Source organism: Chelonia mydas, chromosome 4 (assembly GCF_015237465.2).
Source record: "Chelonia mydas isolate rCheMyd1 chromosome 4, rCheMyd1.pri.v2, whole genome shotgun sequence".
Lineage (NCBI taxonomy): Eukaryota > Metazoa > Chordata > Testudines > Cheloniidae > Chelonia > Chelonia mydas.
The window spans coordinates 91,603,832-91,628,846 of NC_057852.1; the positions used below are offsets into that span (position 1 = coordinate 91,603,832).

Here is a 25,015-nt window from a genome sequence, read left to right on the forward strand (position 1 = left end):
CTCCCTTCCTCTCTGCTGCCCCCAGGCTCTGACTTCTCTTTACTTGGGAACTAAAAAAGTTGTCTGCACTTTTCTGCAGAATTGTTAGAATTTGTACATTTTAGATGAGACTGTAAGTTGGGCTATACAAATGTCATTTTTCAAAAAAGTATCTACAAATTTTAGGAGAGCTTATTACAGTCTCTGGTTTCAACTTTGATTTGAGAAAAGGTATATTGAATGAATCCCAACCTGTGCAGTTTATATGGGATATTTGAACAAAGACTGGAAGATTTGCTTGCCCATCAGATGCTGCCTTTTGTAATAGATATGCAGTAGATGTTTCATCATCTCTTGTATTAAAAGTATTTAATGTTTGATTCCTGGAGTCCCAGATTAATGACTGTTTTTGCTGACCTTCATGCTTATAAACAACTGATGTTGACTATGCAGTGAGTATATTGATTTTCTCCTATTTGCCTATAAAATGTAGTATGCATAACCTTGCACAGGTGAAACCTTAATGGCTGCTACATAAACTGAAGTTATGTGAACCTTCTGTCTTAACACTTTTTAAGGTGCTTTTAATAAGATACAAGTAAGACTAGCATCAATAATGAAAAGTGGACTAGTGGACTTAATCCTGCAGTCCTCTAATAATTCCTGACTCATTAGAAACTTCTGATTACTTCACTGAGAATTTTTTCTGAGTAAGAGCTACATAAGACTCCAGGATTTGACCGACTATTATTAATATTCGTATTTGGACTTCTAGTGTAACTTAAGTTAGGTTGTTTTTGCTTTTTCATTTTTAAAAGGGGAATCACACTGCCCCATACATAGTATACTTTCTTAGTGCCAGGCCACTACCCTTACTTCATTCAGTTCCCTCAGTAAGAGCTGCCAAGATGCTCACATGTTAAAACTGAGTAACCATTGGAGCTTATGTCCATATTTACCCCAGTTCTCCTCTTATGTACCATGCCCTCAGAGTCTCATCTAAAATTAAAGGGCAAAATTCTTCAGGTGTCTTGTTCTGTAAAGTGTCTTATCTTGCTTTTGGGTTCTGTAAAAGTATTTTATTTTTGAGCAAAGGAGGAGAAAAGAGTAAATAAACATATAGTGTTGTAACCTTTCTGTGATAAGCAGTAAAAAGAGATTTTATACTAAAGAGATAATTACAATATTTCATGTTCTTATCACTTTATTATGATTGCAAATGTACTTTTAAAAGCAGTTCTAACTGAGGGGGGAAATATTCTGCATTTGTAAGACATTGTTTTTGGGGGCAAATTTTAAGACCCTGGTAGGAAAAAAAAATATTGAACCAGAAAGTACTAAACAAAGTACATTGATAGAATCACAGACAACTGAGTTTGTCCACACTAGCCACCCTCAGTCAGTGTAAGGTTTGCCCTTGCATCCACAGCTGACAATGATGATGGCTTCACAAGATCCCCCTCCCCTCCTTGCCTTGCTCCTTTCTGTCCTCCCTCCTTTTGTAATCCTTCAGGTTTGTCCCTGCAGCTTGTCTGGCAAACTGGAGGGGTTTGTTAAGAGCAAGTGTCAGCTGGTCATTGCACACACATTGTCCTTATGTGTAGGGTCCTACCAATTTCATGGCTGTGAAAAACATATCACAGACGGTGAAATAAGCCCTTTCCCATGAAATCTGATCTCCACGAAGTCAGCCGGACTTGTCCTTCCTCCACATGGGTGTTGTTGGAGGGAGATCAGGCCCACCTTCACAGGCAGCACAGAAATGAGGATGTACCACCCTCACTTCTGTGATTCTGCCCCCCGTGGCTCTGGCTGGGGCTGGGAGCTGCTGCCTGCCATGGCTCCTGCCCAGGCTCGGGGCTACTGCTCTCTCTGCCACAGCTCGTGCCTTCCAAGCTCCATCTGGGCTTCTACCCCCTGTGGCTCATGCCTGGGCTTAGTGACCTGGGCTGCGGGCTGCCATCTCCCATGGGCTCCATCCCCCACAATTTTTTCCCTGCTCAGGGCTGACCTCCCTCCCCCAACTCCTGGCTCCTACCCGAGCTCCAGGGCTGCTGTCTCTCTTCCTCCCACCACCCCTCGGCTCCTGCATCCGAAATCGTGAAACTGACCAATTTTAAGACCCCAGTGGCCGTGAAATTGACCAAAGTGAACTGCGAATTAGGTAGGGCCCTACTTATATGGCTCAGTCTTAACTCCACATTAAGAAAGTTCTTTGCATTTGACTTGCCATTCATTTGGGATGGATGATCTGCTTAACTAGGGATGTTTTGTGTTATGTTGTCAAGGAAGCCCATGGAGCTAAACATTCTGAAGTCCTATAGTTTTTGCTCTGACTTAAGGCAAAGCTACATCCTGAACCAAGAGAACTGATGAGGGGTCCGGTGGCACCTTAAAAACTAACAGATTTATTTGGGCATAAGCTTTCGTGGGTAAAAAAACCCCACTTCTTCAGATGCATGGAGTGAAAATTACAGATACAGGCATAAATATATATTGGCACATGAAGAGGAGGGAGTTACTTTACAAGTGGAGAACCAATGTTAAAGGCCAATTCAGTCAGGGTGGATGTGGTCCAATCCAAGTAACTGAGGAGGAGGGAGAGGGAAAATTGCTTTTGTAGTGAGCCATCCACTCCCAGTCCCTATTCAAGCCCAAATTGATGGTGTTAAATTTGCAAATGAATTGTAGCTCTGCAGTTTCTCTTTGAAGTCTGTTTCTGAACTTTTCAAGAGAACTGGTTAATCTTGAGTTGCATTTTGATGCTGAGGGTTTAGTACTTTGGAATGTATTGTTAATTAGAGGAAACTAAGGGCTTGTCTATAAGTGGTGGTTAAAACAGTAAATCAAGATAATTTGGTTTGAAAATGCTTGTGCAAACATGGCACAATCCCTTATAGCACACTAACTCCAGTTTGTTGCAAATTCTGGAGTTCTCTTTCAAAGTGAACTGATTTTGCAGTGAATCAGGTTAGTTCAGTGTATTCTTCATTTGCATGCAGGCTGCTACTTGCTCCTTGTTAGTCCTCCATTAGATGGTCTCATATTGCTTTGCGGGTCTGCTGTCTGGTGTCAAGTTTACTGGATGTACTGTCCCCTGTTGAAAGCTGGCGTGGCGCCAGATTTTGCCTGTTTGCTCCTGGATTTGAGTACACTGCAATTGCTGCAATAATACTCCAAAGTCCTATGACATACCTCATGCGGCTGCTTGGAGCAGTACTGGGACCCTGGATCTTATCGCTTTCTGTTGAGAAGCATCGGTGCAGGAAGCTCTTGTGGCCAGAGAGATATTTTTGGGATAGAGCTCTTTTTGTGGAAATTGCTAGTCAGAGGTCATGATCTAGAATGCCAACCGGTGTTGAATAAAGAGTAAACAGGGGACATGTAACTTGTTCAGTTTTGGAAGTGCTGGACAGGATTTTGCAGAACTACATGATCACCAAGCCCAGAAAGGTTGTGGAACCTGCTACCTGATCTCTTTCCCCCACTACAAAGACAACCAGAAAGACTCATTGGAGCATGAGCATAAGGATGCCAATGAAGAGAACTCCCTGGAAAGCCAGGATATATCTGTTCTTCTTTGAGTGATTGCTCATATTGATTCCAGTTAGGTGTGTGCATGCTGTGTGCATAGTTATCGGAAAGTTTTTCCCTTAGCAGCATCTGTCGGGTCGGCTATGGAGCCCCCTGGAGTGGCGCCTTCATGGTGCTCAATATAGTACCCTGCCGACCCGGAGCCTCCTCAGTTCCTTCTTACCGCCAGTGACAGTCTTTGGAATTGTGGTGTCTTGCTCTGCAAGCTCTTCATATTTCCCAAGCTTCTCTTTCGGACTGTTTGTTTAGTTCTTAATTATTGTAGGTCTAGCTAGTAGTTAGTTAGCTGTTGTGTTGTGGGGTTTACCCTCCACCCTGACTGCGTTCTCCTTGGGGGACTTACATGAGTAAGTCCCAGGGGTTCAAGCCCTGCACGTCCTGCAACAAGCCCATGCCAATGTGCGACCCTCATGACACTTGTTTAAAGTGTTTGAAGGAAACACATCAGTCAGAAAAGTGCAGGATTTGTAACTGCTTTTGCCCTCATACCAAGAAGGAGCAGGACTTTAGATTGAAGCAGCTGCTTATGCAGGCAGCACTTAGACTGCAACCCGCATCAGGCCCACCTCCACAGGCAGCGCAGAAGTGAGGGTGTACCACCCTCTTTTCTGTGCTGCAGCAGCCCCAGAACTGGGCTCTGGGTTTCTGCCCTCCACAGCTCTATCCCACTACTTCCTAATCCCCCAAAGCCAGAACGTGTCTCAGACCCATTCTAGACATGTGAGGACTCAACAAGTTCATGGTGAAGTTGAAGTTCCGCATCGTTTCTCTCATTACAATTATCCCTTCTCTGGATCCAGGAGACTGGTTCACCATCCTCGACATGAAAGATGCACGCTTTCACATAGCGATTCGCCCTGCACACAGACGCTTCTTAAGGTTCATGATCGACCAAAAACATTATCAGTTCATGGTCCTTCCCTTTAGCCTGTTGACAGCCCCACGAGTGTTCACCAAGTGCATGTCAGTGATAGCAGCCTTCCTCTGAAAGAGGTAGGTGCTGGTATACCTTTACCTCAATGATTGGCTGCTCAGAAGGCACACCAGAGAACAGGTGGAGTTGCAGGTCCATCTAGTCACATCCACATTCAAGAGACTGGGTCTCCTCCTCAACGTGAACAAGTCCACCTTGTCTCTGACCCAGAAGATAGAGTTTACTGGAACTGTGTTCGACTCGGTCTAGGCACGAGCAAGCCCTACGGAGTCCCTATTCCAAACCATGGCAAGCATCATTCGATGCATGAGACAGTATCTGACCACTACAGGAAGGAATTGCCTCGGTCTCCTCGGTCACATGACGGCCTGCACGTACGTGGTCTGACACACCAGACTGAGACTCAGGCCTCTATAGACGTGGCTCTCTTCGACATATTGCCCAGGATGCGACAGCCTGGGACTAGTGGTCACGGTGCCACAGCAGGTGCTAGAGTCACTCCAGTGATGGCTTGATGCTAGAATAGTCTGCGAAGGAGTCCCCTTCAACAGCCCTCCGCTGTCCTTGTCTCTAGTTACGGACACATCAGCTCTAGGTTGGGGCGCACATCTGGGAGATCTCCGAATGCAGGGCCTCTGGTCACAGGATGAGTTCTCTCTCCATATCAATATCAAGGAGCTCAGAGCAGTTCAACTCACATGCCAGGCCTTTCAGTCTCGTCTGCAAGGTCAGCACATGGCAATCATGACAGCCAACACCACTGCAATGTTTTACATCAACAAGCAGGATGGAACCTGGTCTTCGCCTCTCCGTCAGGAGGCTCTCAGGCTCTGGGAATTCTGTATAGCCCACTCCTTCCCCCCGGAAGGATCATATCTGCCCGGAGTCCAGAACGTACTGGCAGACCACCTCAGCAGGTCCTTCCACAGCCATGAGTGGTCCATCCGGCTGGACATCCATTCCGTCTTACAGAGGTGGGGGTTTTCCCAAGTCGACCTATACACCACTTGGAGCAACTGGAAGTGCCCAGTGTTTTGCTCCTTCCAGAAAATCAGCACAGTCTCAATCCTGGATGCACTCCTGCTACCCTGGGAGGCCGTCTGTTCTATGCCTTTCCCCCCGATACCTCTCATGCCCAAGGTACTGCTCAAGGTCTGCAGAGACGGGGCAGAGATAATCCCGGTGGCGCCAGTATGGCCGTGACAACATTGATACACCACGCTTCTGGATCTGTCAGTCGACAGTCTGAGCAAGTTTCTGCTCCTCCCCAACTTGATCACTCAGGACCACGGTCGTCTTCATCACCTAGACCTCTGGTCCCTCCACCTTACGGCCTGGAAACTTCATGGCTGAATCCTATGGCACTCCTGTGCTCAGAACAGGTAAGGGAGGTCTTACTCAGCAGCAGAAAGCCCTCCTTGAGAGCCACGTATCTGGCAATGTGGAAGAGGTTCACTTGCAGGTGTGACCAGCGTCATTCGCCCCCACTTCAGGTGCCATTACCTCTTATTCTGGAGTACCTTCTTCACCTGAAACAGCAAGGCCTGGCAGTGTCATCCGTAAAGGTACACTTAGCGGCTATCTCGGCTTTCCACCCCGGAGTCTCTGGATGCTCCATCTTCACCAACCCCATGGTTGGACGGTTCCTCAAGGGTCTGGATGGCTACATCCCCAGATTAGACAGCCTGTTCCTGCATGGGACCTTAATTTGGTCCTTTCCAAATTAATGGGGCCCCCATTCAAGCTGCTGGCGACTTGCTCCCTTCTCTACCTATCGTGGAAGGTAGCCTTCCTAATTGCCATCACATCAGCAAGAAGGGTGTCAGAGTTAAAGGCCCTTAACTCCACCCCACCTTATACAGTTTTCTCCAAGGACAAGGTGCAGCTCAGACCTCCCGGCTTTTTTGCCTATGGTGGAATCACATTTCCATACCAGCCAACGCATTTTTCTGCCTGTTTTTTATCCAAAGCCTCATACCAGTAGCCATGAGCAGAGGCTGCACTCCTTGGATGTTTGGCGAGAGTTAGCCTTCTATATCGAATGCACCAAGCCATTCAGGAAATTGAACCCGTTTTTTATAGTGGTGGCGGACTGCATGAAAGGCCTACTAGACTGATCTCCAAGAATATCTTCCTGGATCACATCCTGCATCCACACGTGCTACGAGCTGGCTGAGACATCAGCCCCGGCACTTACGGCACACTTCACAAGGGCACAGGCGTCATCGGCGGCATTCCTGGCCCATGTCCCAATCCAAGAAGTCTGCAGGGCAGCAACTTGGCCCTCGGTGCATACGTTTACCTCTCGTTACGCCATCATCCAGCATGCCAGAGATGATGCAGCTTTTGATCCCATAACCTAGGTAAGGCTTGGGAGTCACCTAATTGGAATCAACATGAGCAATCACTCGAAGAAAAAACAGTTACTCACATTCTCGTAACTGTTGTTCTTCGAGATGTGTTGCTTATATTCATTCCAAACCCATCCGCCTTCCCCTCTGTTGAAGTAACCGTCAAGAAGGAACTGAGGAGGCTCCAGCTCAGCATGGTTATATATTGAGTGCCATGAAGGTGCCACTCCAGCCGACCTGACAGGTGCTACTAAGGGAAAAACTTTCCGACGACTGTGACACGACGCACATACACCTAATTGGAATAGATATGAGCAACACATCTCAAAGAACAAGTTACGAGATGGTGAGTAACCATTTTTTTTTTGTTTTGTTTTTTTTATACAATTTATTATTGTGCTATACTGCTGTGCTGCCTTCTATTCCGGGTGCCCCATGGTCACAGCTGTTGTAGGTGGATGTGAGTTAGGAGCCTTTCTGAATCTGAGGCTCCCCTGCCTCCTTTAGGCCATGCTGTTTGTTCAGCCCTCCCCTGCCCCTGTACATGTTTCCAAAATGATGGCTGCTCTGGCTGGGCAGTCCGTTTCTGTCTCATGCTGAAGTCCTGGTTATTGATTGGTTTTAGGCCCACACCACAGAGAGCACATGCCCATTTACCTGTTTTCCTTTCCCCTTCTCTCATCTGTCCTCTACCTGTCAGCTGCTTGATGTCCTCCTCTTCTTCCTTGTCCTCATCCCGCTTCCTCTGCCACTGAAGTTCCTGCTGCTGCTGCCACCAAATCGTCTGCTTGATAGTGGTGGGTGAAGTCCAAAGCCAAATTCACCTGGCTTTGAATGCCAAAATACAGCCCAAGCAACCTCTGAATATTTGAGGTTGCCAGCTAGTACTATAGATCACTGTTGGGTTCATGCTGTCTGACAGCAATTAAAAAAATGACACTGACCTGCCAAGAAAGGAGAAGCATGGGGCAGAGATGAGGAAACGGGGTTTTTTTTAAAAACTTGAACTTACCTGGCTTCTGCTATGCATCCCACAATGCACATTGAGAAAAATCCCATAATGCACACTATTCAGCAGCAAAGCAAAGGATCATGGTCTACCCTTTGAGAATGCCAAGCTGTTAGTAAGCAGCAAGCTAGTGCCTTACTTATACACTGATGCACATTGAAAGAGGGTGCACCATCCTATGTGCACACTATTAGTTAGGCTTGTGTGTTGTGCATTACTTGACATGCATCAAAAAAAGCTGCAGCTTAAACCCAGACAAGCCCTTAGAGGCATTTTCACTATTTTTATTCTAAAATTGACAATAATCCATGTAAGAGTGGGTGTATAGCATGCAGCTATTCCATTCAATAAACACAATAATACAGGTGACAGGAAAGCCAAATACTTGATATTGCAATTACTATGATGATTATACTTTCTGAAATTCATGAAAATTCATGTAGGAAGTATTTAGTTTATTTAGCGTAATCAAATTCTTTTCAAGTAGTGGCAGTAGGCCAGTCTTCTGTTCTGATTCTTTCTCTCTTTTAAAAATAAAAGTTCTATATTGTTAGATATTCAGATGAAGCACAATAGTGGTGGACCATAAAGGTAAAGCTAAGGCTAAGACTATCACAAGCATAATTTTAGAGATGGAAGGATGCAATTCCTTCCCTTACTCCCCACCAAACTTTCAGGCTGGTTTGGAGGGGAAGGAAGAGAGGTGAGGTGAACTCCGCTTCAGAGGCGGAAGTGCTATCCGCAACAGCGGGAGCACTTTAAACACTCCTGCCTCCCTTGAGGGGAAATACCAAATAACTGGTGAATGGAGAGAAGCGTTCCAGAAGGGGGAGCCAGAAGGCCAAGGAGAGCTTCCTTCTTCCAACATGGTGCCGCCACACAAGCCTATAAACACGTATGCGTGCTGGTACTATTCCGAATGAAGGGGGAAGAGTATTGTGAATAGAGAGTGTCATTCCCTTCCCCCACTGGGGAGATAAAGAGCCTCTGGTATTGGGAGGGGTGAAGGGGACATAAGTTCCAGACTCAGAGAAATATGGGAAGGGGGAACATTTGAAGGGGGTTTGAAGAGATGTAGGACTTCTAGCATTAGGTGGAAGAGAGGGCAGTGGGTCCTGGGGTGGGAGGGCTAGTATGGACAAGGGGATATTGAGTCCCTGGAATGGGGAGGATGCAAGGGGGAACATATAGCCCCTGGCATGCAAGGAGGACATAAATACGTTGTTGCATATAATTTTGTTTTACATTATCCTAGTATTGTTTAGTGCAGGGGTCGGCAACCTTTCAGAAGTGGTGTGCCGAGTCTTCATTTATTCACTCTAATTTAGGGTTTTGCATGCCAGTAATACATTTTAATATTTTTAGAAGGTCTCTCTCTCTGTAAGTCTATGTTATGTAACTAAACTATTGTTAAAAGAAAAGGAGTACTTGTGGCACCTTAGAGACTAACCAATTTATTTGAGCATAAGCTTTCGTGAGCTATAGCTCACTTCATCGGATGCAGTGAGTTGTAGCTCACGAAAGCTTATGCTCAGATAAATTGGTTAGTCTCTAAGGTGCCACAAGTACTCCTTTTCTTTTTGCGAATACAGACGAACACGGCTGTTACTCTGTAAACTATTGTTGTATGTAAAGTAAACAAGGTTTTTAAAATGTTTAAGAAGCTTCATTTAAAATTAAATTAAAATGCAGATCTTATCAGTTTAATGCAGTGGTTCTTAACCTGGGGTTGCACGCACCTCCTGGGGGTGCGAGATGCCCTTTCTGGGGGTGCGAGACATGAGATTTTTGTAGAAGGTAAATCATCGAAAACACAAATTAAGCATAGGCACATAAGTACAACTACTTTGTTTCATCAAACCTATGTATTTATTAACATTATACATTTTTTAACAATCATTGTAATATACAAAGTTTTTAAGTTTTCAAGTTTTTAAGCTAATTGTAGTGTAATTTTTGATAAGGGGTGAGAGAACATATTTTGAGAATTCCAGACCATCAGCGGGCTAAGCATGGGCGGGTGTAGTGTATTAAATTGCTCCCCCTAGGAATGAGCTACTTACGGTGTACTACTTACGGCTGCTAGTCCTGATGCTCTGAGCAGCATGGTAAGGGGACGGGGAACAGGGGTGGTTGGATAGGCATGGGAGTCCCGGGGGGCCTGATAGGGGTCAGGGCAGTCAGGGAGCAAGGGGGCTTGGGTAGGGTCCGGGGGGGGGGGGTGGATAGGGGTGGGGGTTCCCAAGAGGAGGTGGTCAGGAGACAAGGAGCAGGGGGGGTTGGATGGGTGGAGGGTTCTGAGGGGGGCAGTCAGGGGGCAGGGGGGTCCTGGGAGCGGGTAGTCGGGGACAAGGAGCAGGGGGTGGGTGGGGTTGGATGAATCAGGGGTTATGAGGGGGGGCAGTCAGGGGGTGGGAAGTGGGCTGGCTGTTTGGGGAGGCACAGCTTTCCCTACACCGGTGTAGTGTATTAAATTTCTCCCCTTAGGAATGTGCTACTTATGGTGTACTACTTACGGCTGCCAGTCCTGGTGCTCCACAAGTAGCACATTCCTACGGGGAGAAATTTAATACACTACACCGGTCAGCCTGCCGCTGGTCTGGGGTTCCGTTCACCCAGACCAGCAGCAAGCTGAGCAGGGTGGCGGCCGGGATCCCAGCTGGCAGCAGTGTGCCAGTAAAAATCAGCTCGCGTGCCACCTTTGGCACATGTTGCCGACCGCTGGTTTAGTGGATATAAATGTGTGGTATAAATGGTATGTAATAGGGCACTGATGACGTGTTTGGAAAAGGAGAGGGGAAGAGGATGAACTTGCCTGCTCAGTGAGCTAACTGTCCATCATCACCCCCCACTGTCTTTGGATCCGAATTACTCCTCTGGTATCTATGTTCATAGTTCCTGCTGCTGTTTTCCGATACAGTTGATTCCAGATAGCAGAATTTATGCACAATTTCTAGCATGGTGCTAACTATTGAAACTTCTGGTGCCGTCAAAACATCTAGTATCAAAATCATTGTTGTCTTTAGACTGATGGTTACTCCAGATTCATCACAGGCTAGTGCAAAGCTATTGCAAAGTTGCTGGAGCTCCTTGTCGCTGTGTGCGAAAAATACTGCATCATCAGCAGAAAGAAGTTCTCTTAACGGATGAAGTACTGAAATAAGGAGGACAGGTTGTACTTAAACATCTGCACAATGTCTTGCTTGCCTGCTAAAGGGAAGGAGAGACACCAAAAGACACGAAGGTTGCAACATCATAACTGTATACAAACGAAGGAGATGAGAGATTGCAACAACTACAGAGGAATCTTTTTTTTGTGTTGCTGGCAAGGCATTTGCATGGGTCATTGTCAATAGACTGCAAATTCTTGCTGAACGTGTATATCCAGAGTCAGTGCAGCTTCCATGCCAGTACATCAACTATCAACATGGTCTTTGCACTAAGGCAATTGCAAGAAAAGTGTCAAAATTGTCAGTGATGGGGAATTCACGAAAACCCTTGGTAAATTGTTCCAATAGTTAATTACTTTCACTCTTAAAAATGTACACCTTATTTCCACTCTGAATTTGTCTAGGTTCATATTCCAGCTATTGGATTGTGTTATACCTTTCTCTGCTAGACTGAAGAGCGCATTTATCAAATATTTGTTCCCCATGTAGGTTTTTATCAACTCTGATTGTCACCCCTTCATCTTCTCTTTGTTAAACTAAATAGATTGAGCTCTTTGAGTCTTTCACTATAAGGGATGTTTTCTAATCCTTTAGTCATTGTCATGGCTCTTTTCTAAACCCTCTCTAATTTACCAGCGTCCTTCTTGAATTGTGGACACTAGAACTGGACACAGTATTCCAGCAGCATTCACATCACTGCCAAATACACAAGGTAAAATAATCTCTCTACTCCTATTCGGGATTTCCCTCTTTTCACATCTGAGGATCACATTAGCTGTTATGGACACAGCTTCACAGTAGGAGCACATATTCAGCTGATTACCCACCATGGCCCTCAAATCTTTTTCAGTCATTGCTTTCCAGGATAGAGTTCCCTATCCTGTCAATCTGGCCTACATTCTTTGTTCCTAGATGTATACATTTACATTTAGCCATATTAAAACACACATTGTTTGCTTGCATCCTACTCACTAAGCAATCCAGATCGCACTGTATAGGTGACCTGTCCTCTTAATTATTTACCACCAACCCAATTTTTGTGACATTTTTAAGCTTTATCAGTGATGATTTTATGTTTTCTTCTGGGTCATTAATAAAAATGTTAAATAGTATAGGGCCAAGAACCGCTCCCTATAGGACCCCACAGGAAATATATCTGCTCAATGATAATTTCCCGTTTACAGTTACATTTTGAGATCTGTCAGTTAGTTAATATTTTGTCCACTTAATTTGTGCTGTGTTAATTTTATGTCTAATATTTTTTTAATCGAAATCTCATGTAGTACCAAGTCAACACCTTACAGAAGTCTAAATATATTACATCAACACTATTTCCTTTATCAACAAAATTTGTAATCTCATAAAAAAAAATATCCAGTTAGTTTGACAGGGTAGGGTTTATTTTCCATATACCCATGCATTGAGCCTCGTGATTCCACATTCTAGTTTTTTAATCCAGATTGATCACTGCAGAGATCATTTTAAAATATTCAGTGTTGTCTTGTACAAATAGAGCTGTGCGCACATGCTAGAACGGCATACGTGCATTTTATTTTTTCTAGGAATTACCATATAAGAAGTGGTTGGGATTTGTTTTCTTATTATTCTCTGCCAGTAAAATTTGGAGGTTGTATTTTTCTTGATTAAATGTTTTCTCTCTCTCTCTCTTTTTTTGTTTTAAGTTATGCATTCTTACATGTAATTAGTGTAGCTGTAATCCATTTTCCATCAGGCTACCAGTGTTACCTTTCTGTTGACCTGTGCAATTAGTTACTTACCATTTCTGAAGGGTGTGGTGTGGTTTCGTCTGATTTGTTTTCATTTTTTCAGATCTCAAATCTTTAGCTAGGGCGGAAAGACTACTAATTGAACTATAAAAATATTTTTTTCAAGAACATTTTCTTTTTTGTTAAATAATAACCTTTAAGTGGTCGAAGTTTAAATTGTTCATAAAAATCAGTGACCTACTTGCTGATTCTGTTTATTTAAAAATAAAAAGCGAATTAACCTTAAAGTTCCTCTCTAATTACTGAAAATTTGTCAACACACTTTGTTATTTATGACTCTTACTTCCCACTTACGTCCATTACTGTGGAACCTTGCTTTAGTTTAGAGTATTAACTATAGGGTTGCCAACCCTCCCGGATTGGCTGGGAGTCTTCTGGATCTCCTGGTGGCTACTGAAACCAATCTGGGAGATTTTAATAGGCCGCTAAAAGTCCAGTCAGCGGTGTAGTGGGGCTAAGGCAGTCTCCCTACCTGCCCTGGCTCTGCATGGCTCCCGGAAGCAATTGGCACACCCCTGTGGCTCCAAGGCACAGGAGTGTCCAGTGAGGTCACTGCGTGCTGCTCCCCCCCCCCCCCCCCCCCCCGAGTGCTGACTCTGCAGCTTCCCTTGGCTGGGAACCATCGCCAGTGGGAGCTGCGGGGGCAGTGCCTGCAGGCAGGGGCAGCACACATCGCTGCCTGGCTGCTCCTGAGCCTAGGAGCCAGACATGCCGGCCGCTTCCGGGAGCCGCCTGAGGTAAGCCCACACATCCCTCATCCCTTCTGGCACCCCAACCCCCTGCCCCAGCCCTGAGCCCCCTCTCACACACAAACTCCCTCCCAGAGCCTGCACCCCAAACCTCTTCCTGCACCCCAACCGCCTGCCCCAGGCTCAGCCCGGAGCCCCCTCCCACACTCCGAACCCGTCAGTCCCACCTTGTAGCCCAAAGCTCGCACCCCCTTCCACACCCCAACCCCGTGCCCCAGCCCGGTGGAAGTGAATGAGGGTGGGGGAGAGTGAGCAATGGAGGGAAGGGGGATGGAATGAGCGGGGCAGGGGTGAAATAGGGGCGGGCAAGGGTGTTTGGGTTTTTGTGATTAGATGGTTGGCAGCCCTAATTAACTAGTAGATCATGGCCCACAGAATAATGTGGGACTGAGGAATTTGTGTCTGTTTCTTTCTTGGCTTGGCCTCATGGGAAGAGCCTTAAAATTGTATTTTTGATAAAATGAGTGTGGGTAATCTTGAAGATCATAAATCAAACACAATAGTGTAATACTCAGAAGTATTTTAAATGGGTACTTTTGTTCCAGTTTCTGAACATTTTTTCTTTTAATATTTTAATATTTATTTCATCATTTTATCATGAATATATTTGCTCAACCCAGTATATTTTATAATGATTGATAGTCATGAGGTACTGATACAAACTTGTAACTTTTGTCTGATATTAATATTGCATTTTTCCTCTACATGGCTATCTCAAATGTAAGTGTACTTATAACTGGTATCTTAACGTTATTATACATCACTTTCTTTCTCCTTTACAGTAGGGAAAGTGAGGGGCAAAAAAATAGATGGGGATTGGAGTGAGGTTCCACTTTCATGAAGGCCTTATCGTTTCCCCTCTTACAACTTCCTTTCTCCCTATATCTGTCTCCCATGATCATGAATATGCTGTGTGTAGGAGGGCCGGATGGGATTTCCGTAGAAGTCAGTTTGTCACTCATCACCAGCTATCCAGGTGGAGCAGCATGATGATCTTTTTAAGCCCCTGCTGAGGAATGAGACCTAGACAGCTTCTGGAATTCAGAAATTCCAGGTTTTGTGATTGACAGCGTGTAGTGCGACAACTAAGCCACCGAACTAGCTTGTTCATCTCTGATGTTTTCTGTATTCAATTCACATCTTAAAAATTTTTTCCAGCTGGAAAATATAGCTGGAGTTGAGACTGATCTATGCCTCTTTACATTTTCATAAAGTATGTTGATTCCTGCTTTTTACACCTATGTTATATCACATTTGCTTGTTTTGCTTGTTGCAATGCTTTGCTTTTAGCTAATTGCATGCTTCATACTCTCTAATGATTTTTATTTTGTTTCTAGGAAAAGCTCTTGTCAAGATCTCTTCAAAGAGGTGAAGATCTTCAATTTGATCAGGTAGGAAACACTTTCATTTAAGATACTGCATTGTCTGTTTTTTTTTCTTTTTTTCAGGTTGTATGGAATTAAGGTGTTCCATGCAAGCGGAGGATAACAGTTCTACTGTTCAGATGATTAACTTAGAATGTTAGTGTACTGGTTTATGTTAAATAATTACCAGAGATAATAAGTCCGATTTTTGTTACCTACTCTAAAATGTAATCATTAAAGGGTTTTATTTTCTCAAGGGCCATTGCCTAGAAGGTGGAGAATGATACTGTTTCATGAACAGTTTTTGAATCTCTTTGACTTCAGAAAACTAGGATTTAATAAGCAACTTGACAGGGGACACAGAAAAGGAGTTGGTATTAAGACATCACTGCAGTACTGACAAGTGGACTAGAATAGTCTGAGAGGGGATTGCTTTCAGGGGATGTAAGCCAATCACTTTTCTTTTTTTCTTCGGTAACTAAGGTGAAAGTACCTGGTCTGTTTTCACTTGAGATACGTTAAGCAAACCATTTCTGTTGTTTTAATTCTATTTCCTATTTTTAATCTTGTTTTTGTTGAGATTACTTTTGTTTAGGAAGTTTCATGCAGGTGTCCTCAAATAAGAAAATTCCATGAGGTGAGGTGCAGACGATCCTAGGCAAACCCAAGGTGGGAAGCTGAAAGACTAAGAAGGAGACAATAGTTAATGATGGGTGTTTGGACATATTTGATCATAATTGAATTTACAGCCTTGCTACTCAATATATGGCATGTGGTTGTGTTTTTTGTGTCCCCATCTCTGATTCTGCTATACTCATTTGATGTAATGTCCAGAGATGGATAGAACATGTTATTTAGAAGTAAGTGTCTCTGAAAGCCAATTTGCAGAGGGAGCTGTTTTGCAACGTAAGTGGTTTTCAGCATTGCAGCAGCTCCTGCAGCAGCATTGTCAGAGCTCTGGCTCTGTTGCAGCAGAAGAGGAGAACGTAAGGAGGGACCCAAAGGGGAAGCAGAGTAGACAGCCCAGGTGGAGACTCTGAGTAGGGAAGACTCTGAGAAGGGAGACTCTGAGTAGGAGTGAGGGGGAAGAAGAACCATGGAGGCTACCTTTCTAAACCTTTTCCAGTCAGAACAGCACTATGTTGGAGTGAGAAGCTGAACTCAGCATGAGGAAAGAGAATACAGAAGGAGGCTATAGAACAGATGATGAAGGGGAATAGTGAATAAAGTAGGATATTGAGTGGGGCTAAAAACACTAAAAGGCAGACTGGAGAAAGGGAAAGTAACTTGCAAATTGAAGGGGTCTTAGAGTTTCCTTTCTTAGGTTATCCCCCTTCTTTCTTCCTCCTCCTGATAAAGTCTATCTATTCCTGTTAAAGATGACTTCTTATCCTTGGGTCAAAAAGATAATTATGAAGAGTGAGTAGTTTGTCTTTGCAAAGTACAGGATTGAAATTGATCATGTTTAAAAACTATAAATAGTGAAGTATGTTTTATAGGATAGATCGTTAACCAAAATATATTAAAAATAATAAAGAAATATAGTATTTTGCCTATTTTTTAAAAAATGTTACATTATGTTGCCATCTTGATTGCTTTAATGCATTATTTTCTTTCTAAATCCTAAAGTGTGAATGTCCTAGCACACCTTAAGGCAGAGGTGGGCAAACTACAGCCCGCGGGCCACATCCAGCCTGCAGGACCGTCCTGCCCAGCCCTTGAGCTCCTGGCTGGGGAGGCTAGCCCCGGCCCTTCCCCTGCTGCCCCTCCTCCCCCGCAGTTACGCCGCTGCACAGGCAGCGCGGCTGGCTCCATCCAGGCAGCAGGGCTGCGAGCTCCTGCCGCTCTGAGCAGCATGGTAAGGGGGCGGCAGCGAAGGAGGTTGGGTAGGGAAGCTGGGGGGCAGTAAGGGGGCAGGGAGCGGGGGGGGTTGGATAGGGGGTGGGGTCCTGGTGGGGAGGTTAGGGGCAGGGGGTGCCAGGAGGGGGCGGCCAGGGGACAAGGAGCCGGGGGGGGGAGGCGGAGGGGAAGGGAGGGTTGGATGGGTCGGAGGTTCTGAGAGGGGCAGTCAGTGGGTGGGGGTGGATAGGGGGTGGGGCCAGGCTGTTTGGGGAGGCACAGCCTTCCCTACCTGGCACTCCATACAGTTTCGCAACCCCAATATGGCCCTCGGACCAAAAAGTTTGCCCACCCCTGTTTTAAAAACAACTTTCCAATCACTGGCATTGACAAATGATCAGAAAGGAAAAGGAAGAAAGTATGGCAGTGGAAAACTTCTTTCTTCTTTGAATGCATGTCCACATATATGTTGGTGCGCGTGTGTCCTGTGCACTCAAGCTAGAGACTTATGATCAGCAGTACCCGATGGGATGACTCATGTACCCTTAGTGTCCTTGTGTCTCCAGCTGAGGGCAAAAAGGGCAAATGTGTTCCAACTTTCCCTCTGTTCCTTCTCACTGCTCATGGCTACGAATTGAACCTCTCATTGGCTGCCTCTAAATTTTATGTAATTAGCAGTTAAGTACTAGCTAGCTAGTTAGGTTAATGTTGGAATTTTACAGTGTTTCCTTTTGTTTCTTTTTGAGGAAACTATTCTTGTTTATTTACTGGGGAAGTACTCTCAGTACTGGTTCAGCCAAAAATGATCTCATCCCTAGGTTGCAAAAACTGCCCAGTATGAGAGACAGAAATGCTCTTAAATGATGGGTAGGGTAAGTGCTTAATTTGCCTAGATGAGGGGCACATCACTGAGGAGTGTGCTATTTGGAAGTCATTTTGCAAATAAACCCAGAGATCTAGGAAACCTCAAGTTAAACTTAAAATGTTCCCAACTGAAAGATCACTGTGCCAGGCCTCTGATCTTAGTCTGCTTGGAGCTGGTTCGTCTGACTATGCCTCATCTAGGAGCACTCCAGTAGCCACTTTATCTGGAGCCACAAACCCCTGACACAGCCTCATAAGACTTCTGAAGAGAAGTGCGTGCATAAACACATTGGGAAGAATATCACTTTTCCATAATTTATATTGTGAAATAATTGTGTGCTTTAAATGTGAATTTGCTTTGTGACAGCATTCAGGTACATTATTTTAAAATATCTAGCATCTTCTAGTTAATTTTAGCATGGTTGCCTATATAGAGTATTTCAAAGCTCCAGATTAACTTTACAATATTTGCTTGTTTCTTTATCATACGTTTTTCATTATGTTTGATTTAGAATGTTGTGATTACAAAAATTCCCTTGAATGAACATAAAGATTATTTTGTACAAAAATTACTCTAACATAACATAGAACTATTCAGACAGTATTAATAAATCTAGAAGAGAGGATGATTTGAAGTAACTAAATTATAAATCTTACATTAACCAATATACCTTTTTTATCTTTCCAGTTGATAAGCTCTATGAGCTCAGTAGCAGAGCACTGTCTCCCCTCCTTACTACGCACCTTGTTTGACTGGTACAGGCGTCAAAATGGAACTGAAGATGAATCTTATGAATACAGACCTCGATCTAGCACAAAATCTAAGGGGTAAGTGCCATTGGATTTTTTCCCCCCAGCAAATCAGCATTTGGTTCATATGTTTATTGCTATAAAAGTGTAGTTGTACTTTTTGGATAACAAAACATTTCATATTTTGGGGTCTTATTTCCTGGGTCAGAAGAGGCTAAAGTTTCTCAGATTTTGCCCTTAACCTGGGGAGAAGTAACACCTTGAATAACTTAATGATTCCTCGGGCTAATTTAAGGAGCAGTGTTGATGCACTCTGAAGTGATTCCTAACTAGTTCATGTCCTCTTGAGAGTGGGGGTTGGGTTTTTTTTTTTTTTGGCTACCTTGGGAGGGGTGGGGGAAACGAGGCATGGAAGCAGTAAGAAAAAAATCAGAAAGATTTTCTGGCCTCCTGAAACAATTCCCCCCCCCCCCCCCCCCCCCCAAAAAAAAAAAAAAAAATCCTGCTGCCCCCCAAACCTGTAATTCTTTCCTAAACATGTACTGTATTGGATATGTATCTGACTATTTTTACTTTAAAACAACCAACCAAGCATTAATGTGTAACTCTTATACTACGTATCTGAATTAAGTCCTACATATAATGTTTGTTCTTAATTTCTTCCTTTAGGGATGAGCAACAGCGTGAGAGAGATTATCTACTTGAAAGGAGGGATTTAGCTGTAGATTTCATTTTTTGTTTAGTTTTAGTAGAAGTTCTAAAACAGGTAAGCTCTTTAGCTTCTACAAGGTGTGTGCTTGCTGTTAATCTTTTGTTTGTAATTGTTAACATCCAAATGTTTCAGTCATCTACTTCAAGTTTTTTTTATATAAAACTCAGGCCAGTACAGGATGAGTACATGTGATGTTACAATAATTCTTTCAGCTGCACAAAGCTTTCCGCCTCTCCTACTTGCTCTCTCCTCAGCTCCCCATCCCTTCTTTATACCTTCTCTATTGAAATCTCTTAGAGGGCATGTCTACTCTGCCGCACAGTTTGGACTATGGGGATGTGACTAGCAGTGCACACCAAAGTTCTGTATTGAAAATCCCCTATGTAGACATTGTGGGGTGTACGAAAAGGTTTCTGTTTCACAGTGAGGTAATCATGTTTGAAGAGGACTATGTTAATGCAAAGAAAAGTCAGAATGAGGAAACATAATTCTTCTTTGAGTGTTCTCCACATATTCCAACTGATGGTGGCTGGTGCAGCTGAGATGTTGGACTGTTCTCATAGCACTACCCATTACAGTACTTGCATGTCCATCCTATCCTTCCCCTCAATGTTCCCAAACATTCTGAGCATAAGGGGATGTGTTGCCCTCTGCCATCTCTGTTCCTTCCAACTACAGCAGCAGACAGATGTGGATGTCTCCAGATCTCTTGGATCCAGAGCCTTCTCTCAAGAATTTTTAGTGACTTGGATAGCTTTTTACTTTTAGTATAGTTAGTATAATTAGGGTAAGAATAATTAGTTATTTAGGTCAGTTGTTTTTAGGGTAGCTAAATAGTTGTTAAAATCAGTTTCATCTACTGGCTAAATGGCAGATCCAAAGGCAAAGCAATCCAGTTTTAAGAGGTGTGCATCTTGCCTGGTAGTCTTCCTGGAACTGGACACCCATGTCAGATGCTTGGCATGTCTTGGTGACGACCACTCTTATTTGACTTGCTCTATCTACAGTAAAAAGAAAAGGAGTACTTGTGGCACCTTAGAGACTAACCAGTTTATTTGAGCATGAGCTTTCGTGAGCTACAGCTCACTTCATCGGATGCAAGCAATGTTTTGCTTGCATCCGATGAAGTGAGCTGTAGCTCACGAAAGCTCATGCTCAAATAAACTGGTTAGTCTCTAAGGTGCCACAAGTACTTCTTTTCTTTTTACGAATACAGACTAACACGGCTGTTACTCTGAAATCTATCTACAGTATGTTCACTCAGAGAGCACGTAAGGAGCATCTGAACAGACAGCAAGCCCTTTTGCTTCAAGAAGCTTTTCTGGCAAAGCTGCTTGGAATTGATAACTCTAAGGGATTCAAGCACAAGTTAAAAAGATGGGTGTCAGCACCTCGTACAGCTAACTCGAAGAAAAAGAGTACTATGATGGAAGGTCTGATTTTTGGCTCTGGGATAGAGTTCCATGACTGCTGCACAGTCTGTTCTCAAACTTTGAGCCAACAATGAAAGCTCCAGAGACTCCCTTGGCACTGTCATCTGAGGCAAGAAGCGAGTGGTGAGAGAAAAGCCATTAGATTGTCCATCTGTGTTCCAAAAAAGATGGCAAAAGACAAAAAAGCACCTGTTAGTGGTGTGACGTTACACTGAGGAGATTCATTGGCTCCAGATCTGTCAGCATTGGATCCTAAACTGAAAGCGAAGAGTGCTCATTAGGGTAAATTCCTTCATAAATTTCATCTAACAGATCCAAAGTTAGTTATGGAATCAACAAGTTTCTTCATCACAGATTCACATATTTACATCAGTTATTGTGGTAGCTTATTTCTGTATCTCTGAGTATATCTACACAAGGATAAAAAACCCGTATCTGGCCTGGGTCAGCTGACTCAGAGTTGCAGGGCTTGGGCTCCAGGGCTGAAAAAATCGCTGTGTAGACATTTGGGCTCAGGCTAGAGCCAGATTCTCTACGCAGCGATTTTTAGCCCCAGAACCCGAGCCCCATGAGCCCAAGTCAGCTGACCCAGGCCAGCCACAGCCAGGCGGCGGGTCTTTTATCCCTGTGTAGATACCGTATCAGACCAAATCACCACAAATATCTCTGCTTTTATGGTGCTAATGCATTTCCAGTATAAGGACCTTCCTTCTGGCCTGTCTGCTGCCTCTAGAGTTTTACAAAATACCTTTCTACTGTAGCAGCCCCTTTGAGAAGACAATGTATTTTTGTTTACCCTTATCTAGATGGTGGGCTCCTCAAACTCACATTTCAAAAGAGCTTTCTCAAGCTATGAGAGATTAGGACTTTTGATCAATATGAAAAAGTCCCACATCTGTCCTGCACAGAGAATTCCCTTCATACGAGCAGTTCTTGACACATAGGAAGGTAGGGCTTTTCTGCCATGCAAGAGGCTCCTCAGGATTCAATTTGCTGTAGGTACGTTAAATCAACAAAGTACCCAAAAAGTAACATTCTTCTTAAAGTCAAGATTTTTAGGACTCAGAAGAAGAGAGAGTGGGTAGAGAGCTTGAGTATTCATACTCCACGGAGTCCTAATAGAACTTGACTCTAGGCCGTGGAGCAGTAGAAGGAATTGAGGCAGCAGAGGGCATCTGACCCCCTTCTATAGCCTCACCCTCCGAGTGTTCGGGAATGCTATCAGAAGGGGTAGGAGGGAGTGTGAGCGCTTCAACGGGTACTGCTATTAGAAGGTTCCACCGGCCGGTGCAACCCAACTCTGAATATGCACTGTCCATCTCAAAGAACCCCAGTTACAGATTCTTCATTTTTGTCCATTCTCAGTAGCATCAATATCAGCAATCATCAACCTACTACTTTGCAGGAGAGAGTTAGCTGCATGCTAACACTCGATATTATTTGCATTAGTTTGAACTTCACATTTATTCATGTATAAAATATAATAATAGAAAATTTTACAGGAGGAAAGTCCCAGGACAGAGAGGTGTATTGCATTCTCTGTACTTGAATCATAAAATTCTTTTTGGGGGGGTTGTGTGGGGGCTGGAGGATACTTCTGAAATAAAAATAACTTACTCTTAGTAGTCTTTGAAAATTTAATTATTTGACAAAGCTAGCCTGTTTAAACATTTAAAGTAGTGTAATGTGATTTGATTAGTTAAATAAATAGTAAAAAGTGGGTGTACATCCAGAACAAAAATGACCTTTTAAAGAATATATTTGGCTCTTTTTAGGTGCTGACTCTTAGGAGGCAAAATGAAAACATAGCTGAAAGGCTAAAAAGGAAAGCTCTTCCATTGAACCCAAAATATAAAACCTCTACACCTTTTATGTGATGCTAAACAGAGCCACTGTGAGATTGGCCCACTTAGATGTGTTTGTACCTGATCTATACACCTGATCTCTACACCAAATCTACTTTATTCTTAGGAAGAAATTGATGTGTGCGTGGCCACTCTGGTATATAGTACTTATAAAACACTTTAATCATCAAAAAGCTTCATAAACATGATTTTTGACAGTTTAAAAAAAAAAAACATACACACTGGGCAAAGGTGGGCTGTGCATTTGGGGCCAGTGTTCAACCATTTCCTTACACATTTATGTCACCTCCTTTGATGTGATACAAACTGGGCATAAACTCCTCTTCTCTGTTCTTGCTTTTTCTCTTTGCTCTTAACCAGATGGATGAGCTTTTAAACTGATGCCTTTGGCCTCCTTTCCCTGACATGAATATCTTTACCCTACATTTGAGGTTAAATCTGGAATGGTCAGACCACATCAGTTAGTGAGGTCTGAAATGAAACAGTTAATCTAGACTCATAGCTATTCATGATATGCACATAATGATGTGATCACTTAATTTTTGATTGCCATTTTTGATTACTTAAACTCAGTAGTCAGATTATTTAACAGAATGCCACACATCACTGATGTGGAGTCATAGTGCTTGAATATCTAGTCACAGAACCTCACCTGGTTTCAGTTGTCACAGCTCCATTGAAGTCAGTGGAACTGTGACAGTTATGCCATCTCAGGATCTGCCTCCTAATCTATTCTTGAATATTTCTAAGGGGCATAGCACAGTGGTATTTATGTACTGATATATTAAGTGAAATTGTATCTATATTTCAGATACCTGTTCATCCAGTGCCAGATCCTTTAGTACATGAAGTTCTGAATTTGGCTTTTAAGCACTTTAAACACAAGGAAGGGTAAGTCAAGTTTAATTCATACACATAATATTTTTTGTTTTAATTCCCAGTGCTTTATCATCAGGCTGTTTTCAGACTGACTGCATAGGTTTTCTGTTCTGATTGCCTCACACCTAATAGATTTGGCGATAATACACAAAAAATGTAATTAATATTGATTTTTGAAGCTAAAAATCATGACTGTTTAAAAAAGACGGCTGTGTGCAATAGAAGGCTTATTTTGTTTGTCTTAAAATATACAGCTTAATTTGCACAATAAGGGCAAGAAAAATAGAAGGTCGTTGTCAGGTTACATAAATAAACTCTTCCCATGTAGAGTGCTATATACAATTCCACCTTAAAATGTATTGCATCCAGTAAGCCTACCAAAATTAACCTACACCAGTTCAGATGTTATCCATTTTTAAACTTAAAAACAGAATGTAGGTCTGAAAGAGTTCCCAGTGAAGTGTGGTCTTTCTATTCAGATTGGTAATTCCTCATTGCATGGAGCACCTTTTATGTTTTGTATACCGCTGAGCACACTGTTGATACATTCAAATAATATTTTCTAAAAGCACATCCTTGTTCTTTTCTTTTCTTCTCCCCATAGGTATTCAGGAACCAACACTGGGAATGTGCATATTATTGCAGATTTATATGCAGAAGTGATAGGGGTTCTTGCTCAATCAAAGTAAGCTCGATATTTCACTTCTTCCTTTTCCCTCTTTTTTTTTTTTCTCCAAAAGGTAAAACTATCCTCCCTGACTACTACTTACAGCACATTTATTAATAATGTTAGCAAACTGGAAGCTTTTCCATAGTTATACATAAGAAAGTCAGCTACTAATCAAGCATTTGGCATAGCAGACACATTGTTGTGCATCATTCCCATAGTCTAACAAAATAAGAAATGCTGTCCTTTCTTTGAAACATAAATTATACATTTTTCTATTGCACAGTGCTTCCTTCAGTATGGCACTTTCCTCTCTCTCATTACTAGTCTCTCTCATTAGCTTGAGTACAATTCCAAGTCTGTCCAATGAGGGTTGGAATAAAATGGGAGTGTTAATGGCTCATAACTTCATGAGATGCATATTGCGTATTTCTATCATTTAATAAGATTTTACAGATTAGACATTTAAGAAATATTTTCAAAGCTAATGAGTTTAATTTAAAAATAAGATCTAGTGTATCTTGCATTATAGGTACATTTTATGTACTTGTGTATTCAGGGTTTATTCTCTGGTTTGCCTATCTGCTCCATGCTTGCACCTGTAAGGTATTGAAATGCATAGGTATCCTCTCTCTCTGGGCAGCTTTTTGTAAATTACATTATATTTCCTCCTTCAAAGAATGGAACAGATACAACTCAAATGAGAAAAATGCTGTCTATATGCAGTTACAGAGACATGCCTCAGATATTTTTGTGTAAAGGCCGGTGAGTGTAATTGTAATTTTAAAATAGCTAAGCGCTCATTTATTCAACAAAACTATGCATCAGGAAGATTTTTAAAAAGATGCTGCCATTTTTTAGGTATATAGATGGAGTAAATAGAAAGCTGACATCCCTCAAATGTTATTTGCTCTGCCTACATATGTTTTCTAATATGCTAATCACCACAGTATCTAGACATCAAATACAAGAAATAAAATCTGTCTACCTTAACTGTGTCTCTTTAACTGTAGCTACAATATCATTGTCAGATAAAGTTACTTGAAAAATATGTTTAAAATAGAAATAA

At 42.9% G+C, this 25,015-nt stretch overlaps 1 protein-coding gene across 16 annotated transcripts in view; it reads left to right on the forward strand.

The window, feature by feature from the left end:
* Positions 1-25,015, forward strand: part of FRYL (FRY like transcription coactivator) — a 387,869-nt gene that overhangs the window by 164,074 nt on the left and 198,780 nt on the right. For all 16 annotated transcript variants that reach the window (XM_037897819.2, XM_037897820.2, XM_037897812.2 and 13 more), the window contains 5 exons: positions 14,911-14,964; positions 18,329-18,468; positions 19,060-19,156; positions 23,212-23,291; positions 23,884-23,964. In XM_037897819.2, coding sequence (XP_037753747.1) covers positions 14,911-14,964; positions 18,329-18,468; positions 19,060-19,156; positions 23,212-23,291; positions 23,884-23,964 — 452 coding nt within the window. The remainder of the gene's footprint in view (positions 1-14,910; positions 14,965-18,328; positions 18,469-19,059; positions 19,157-23,211; positions 23,292-23,883; positions 23,965-25,015) is intronic.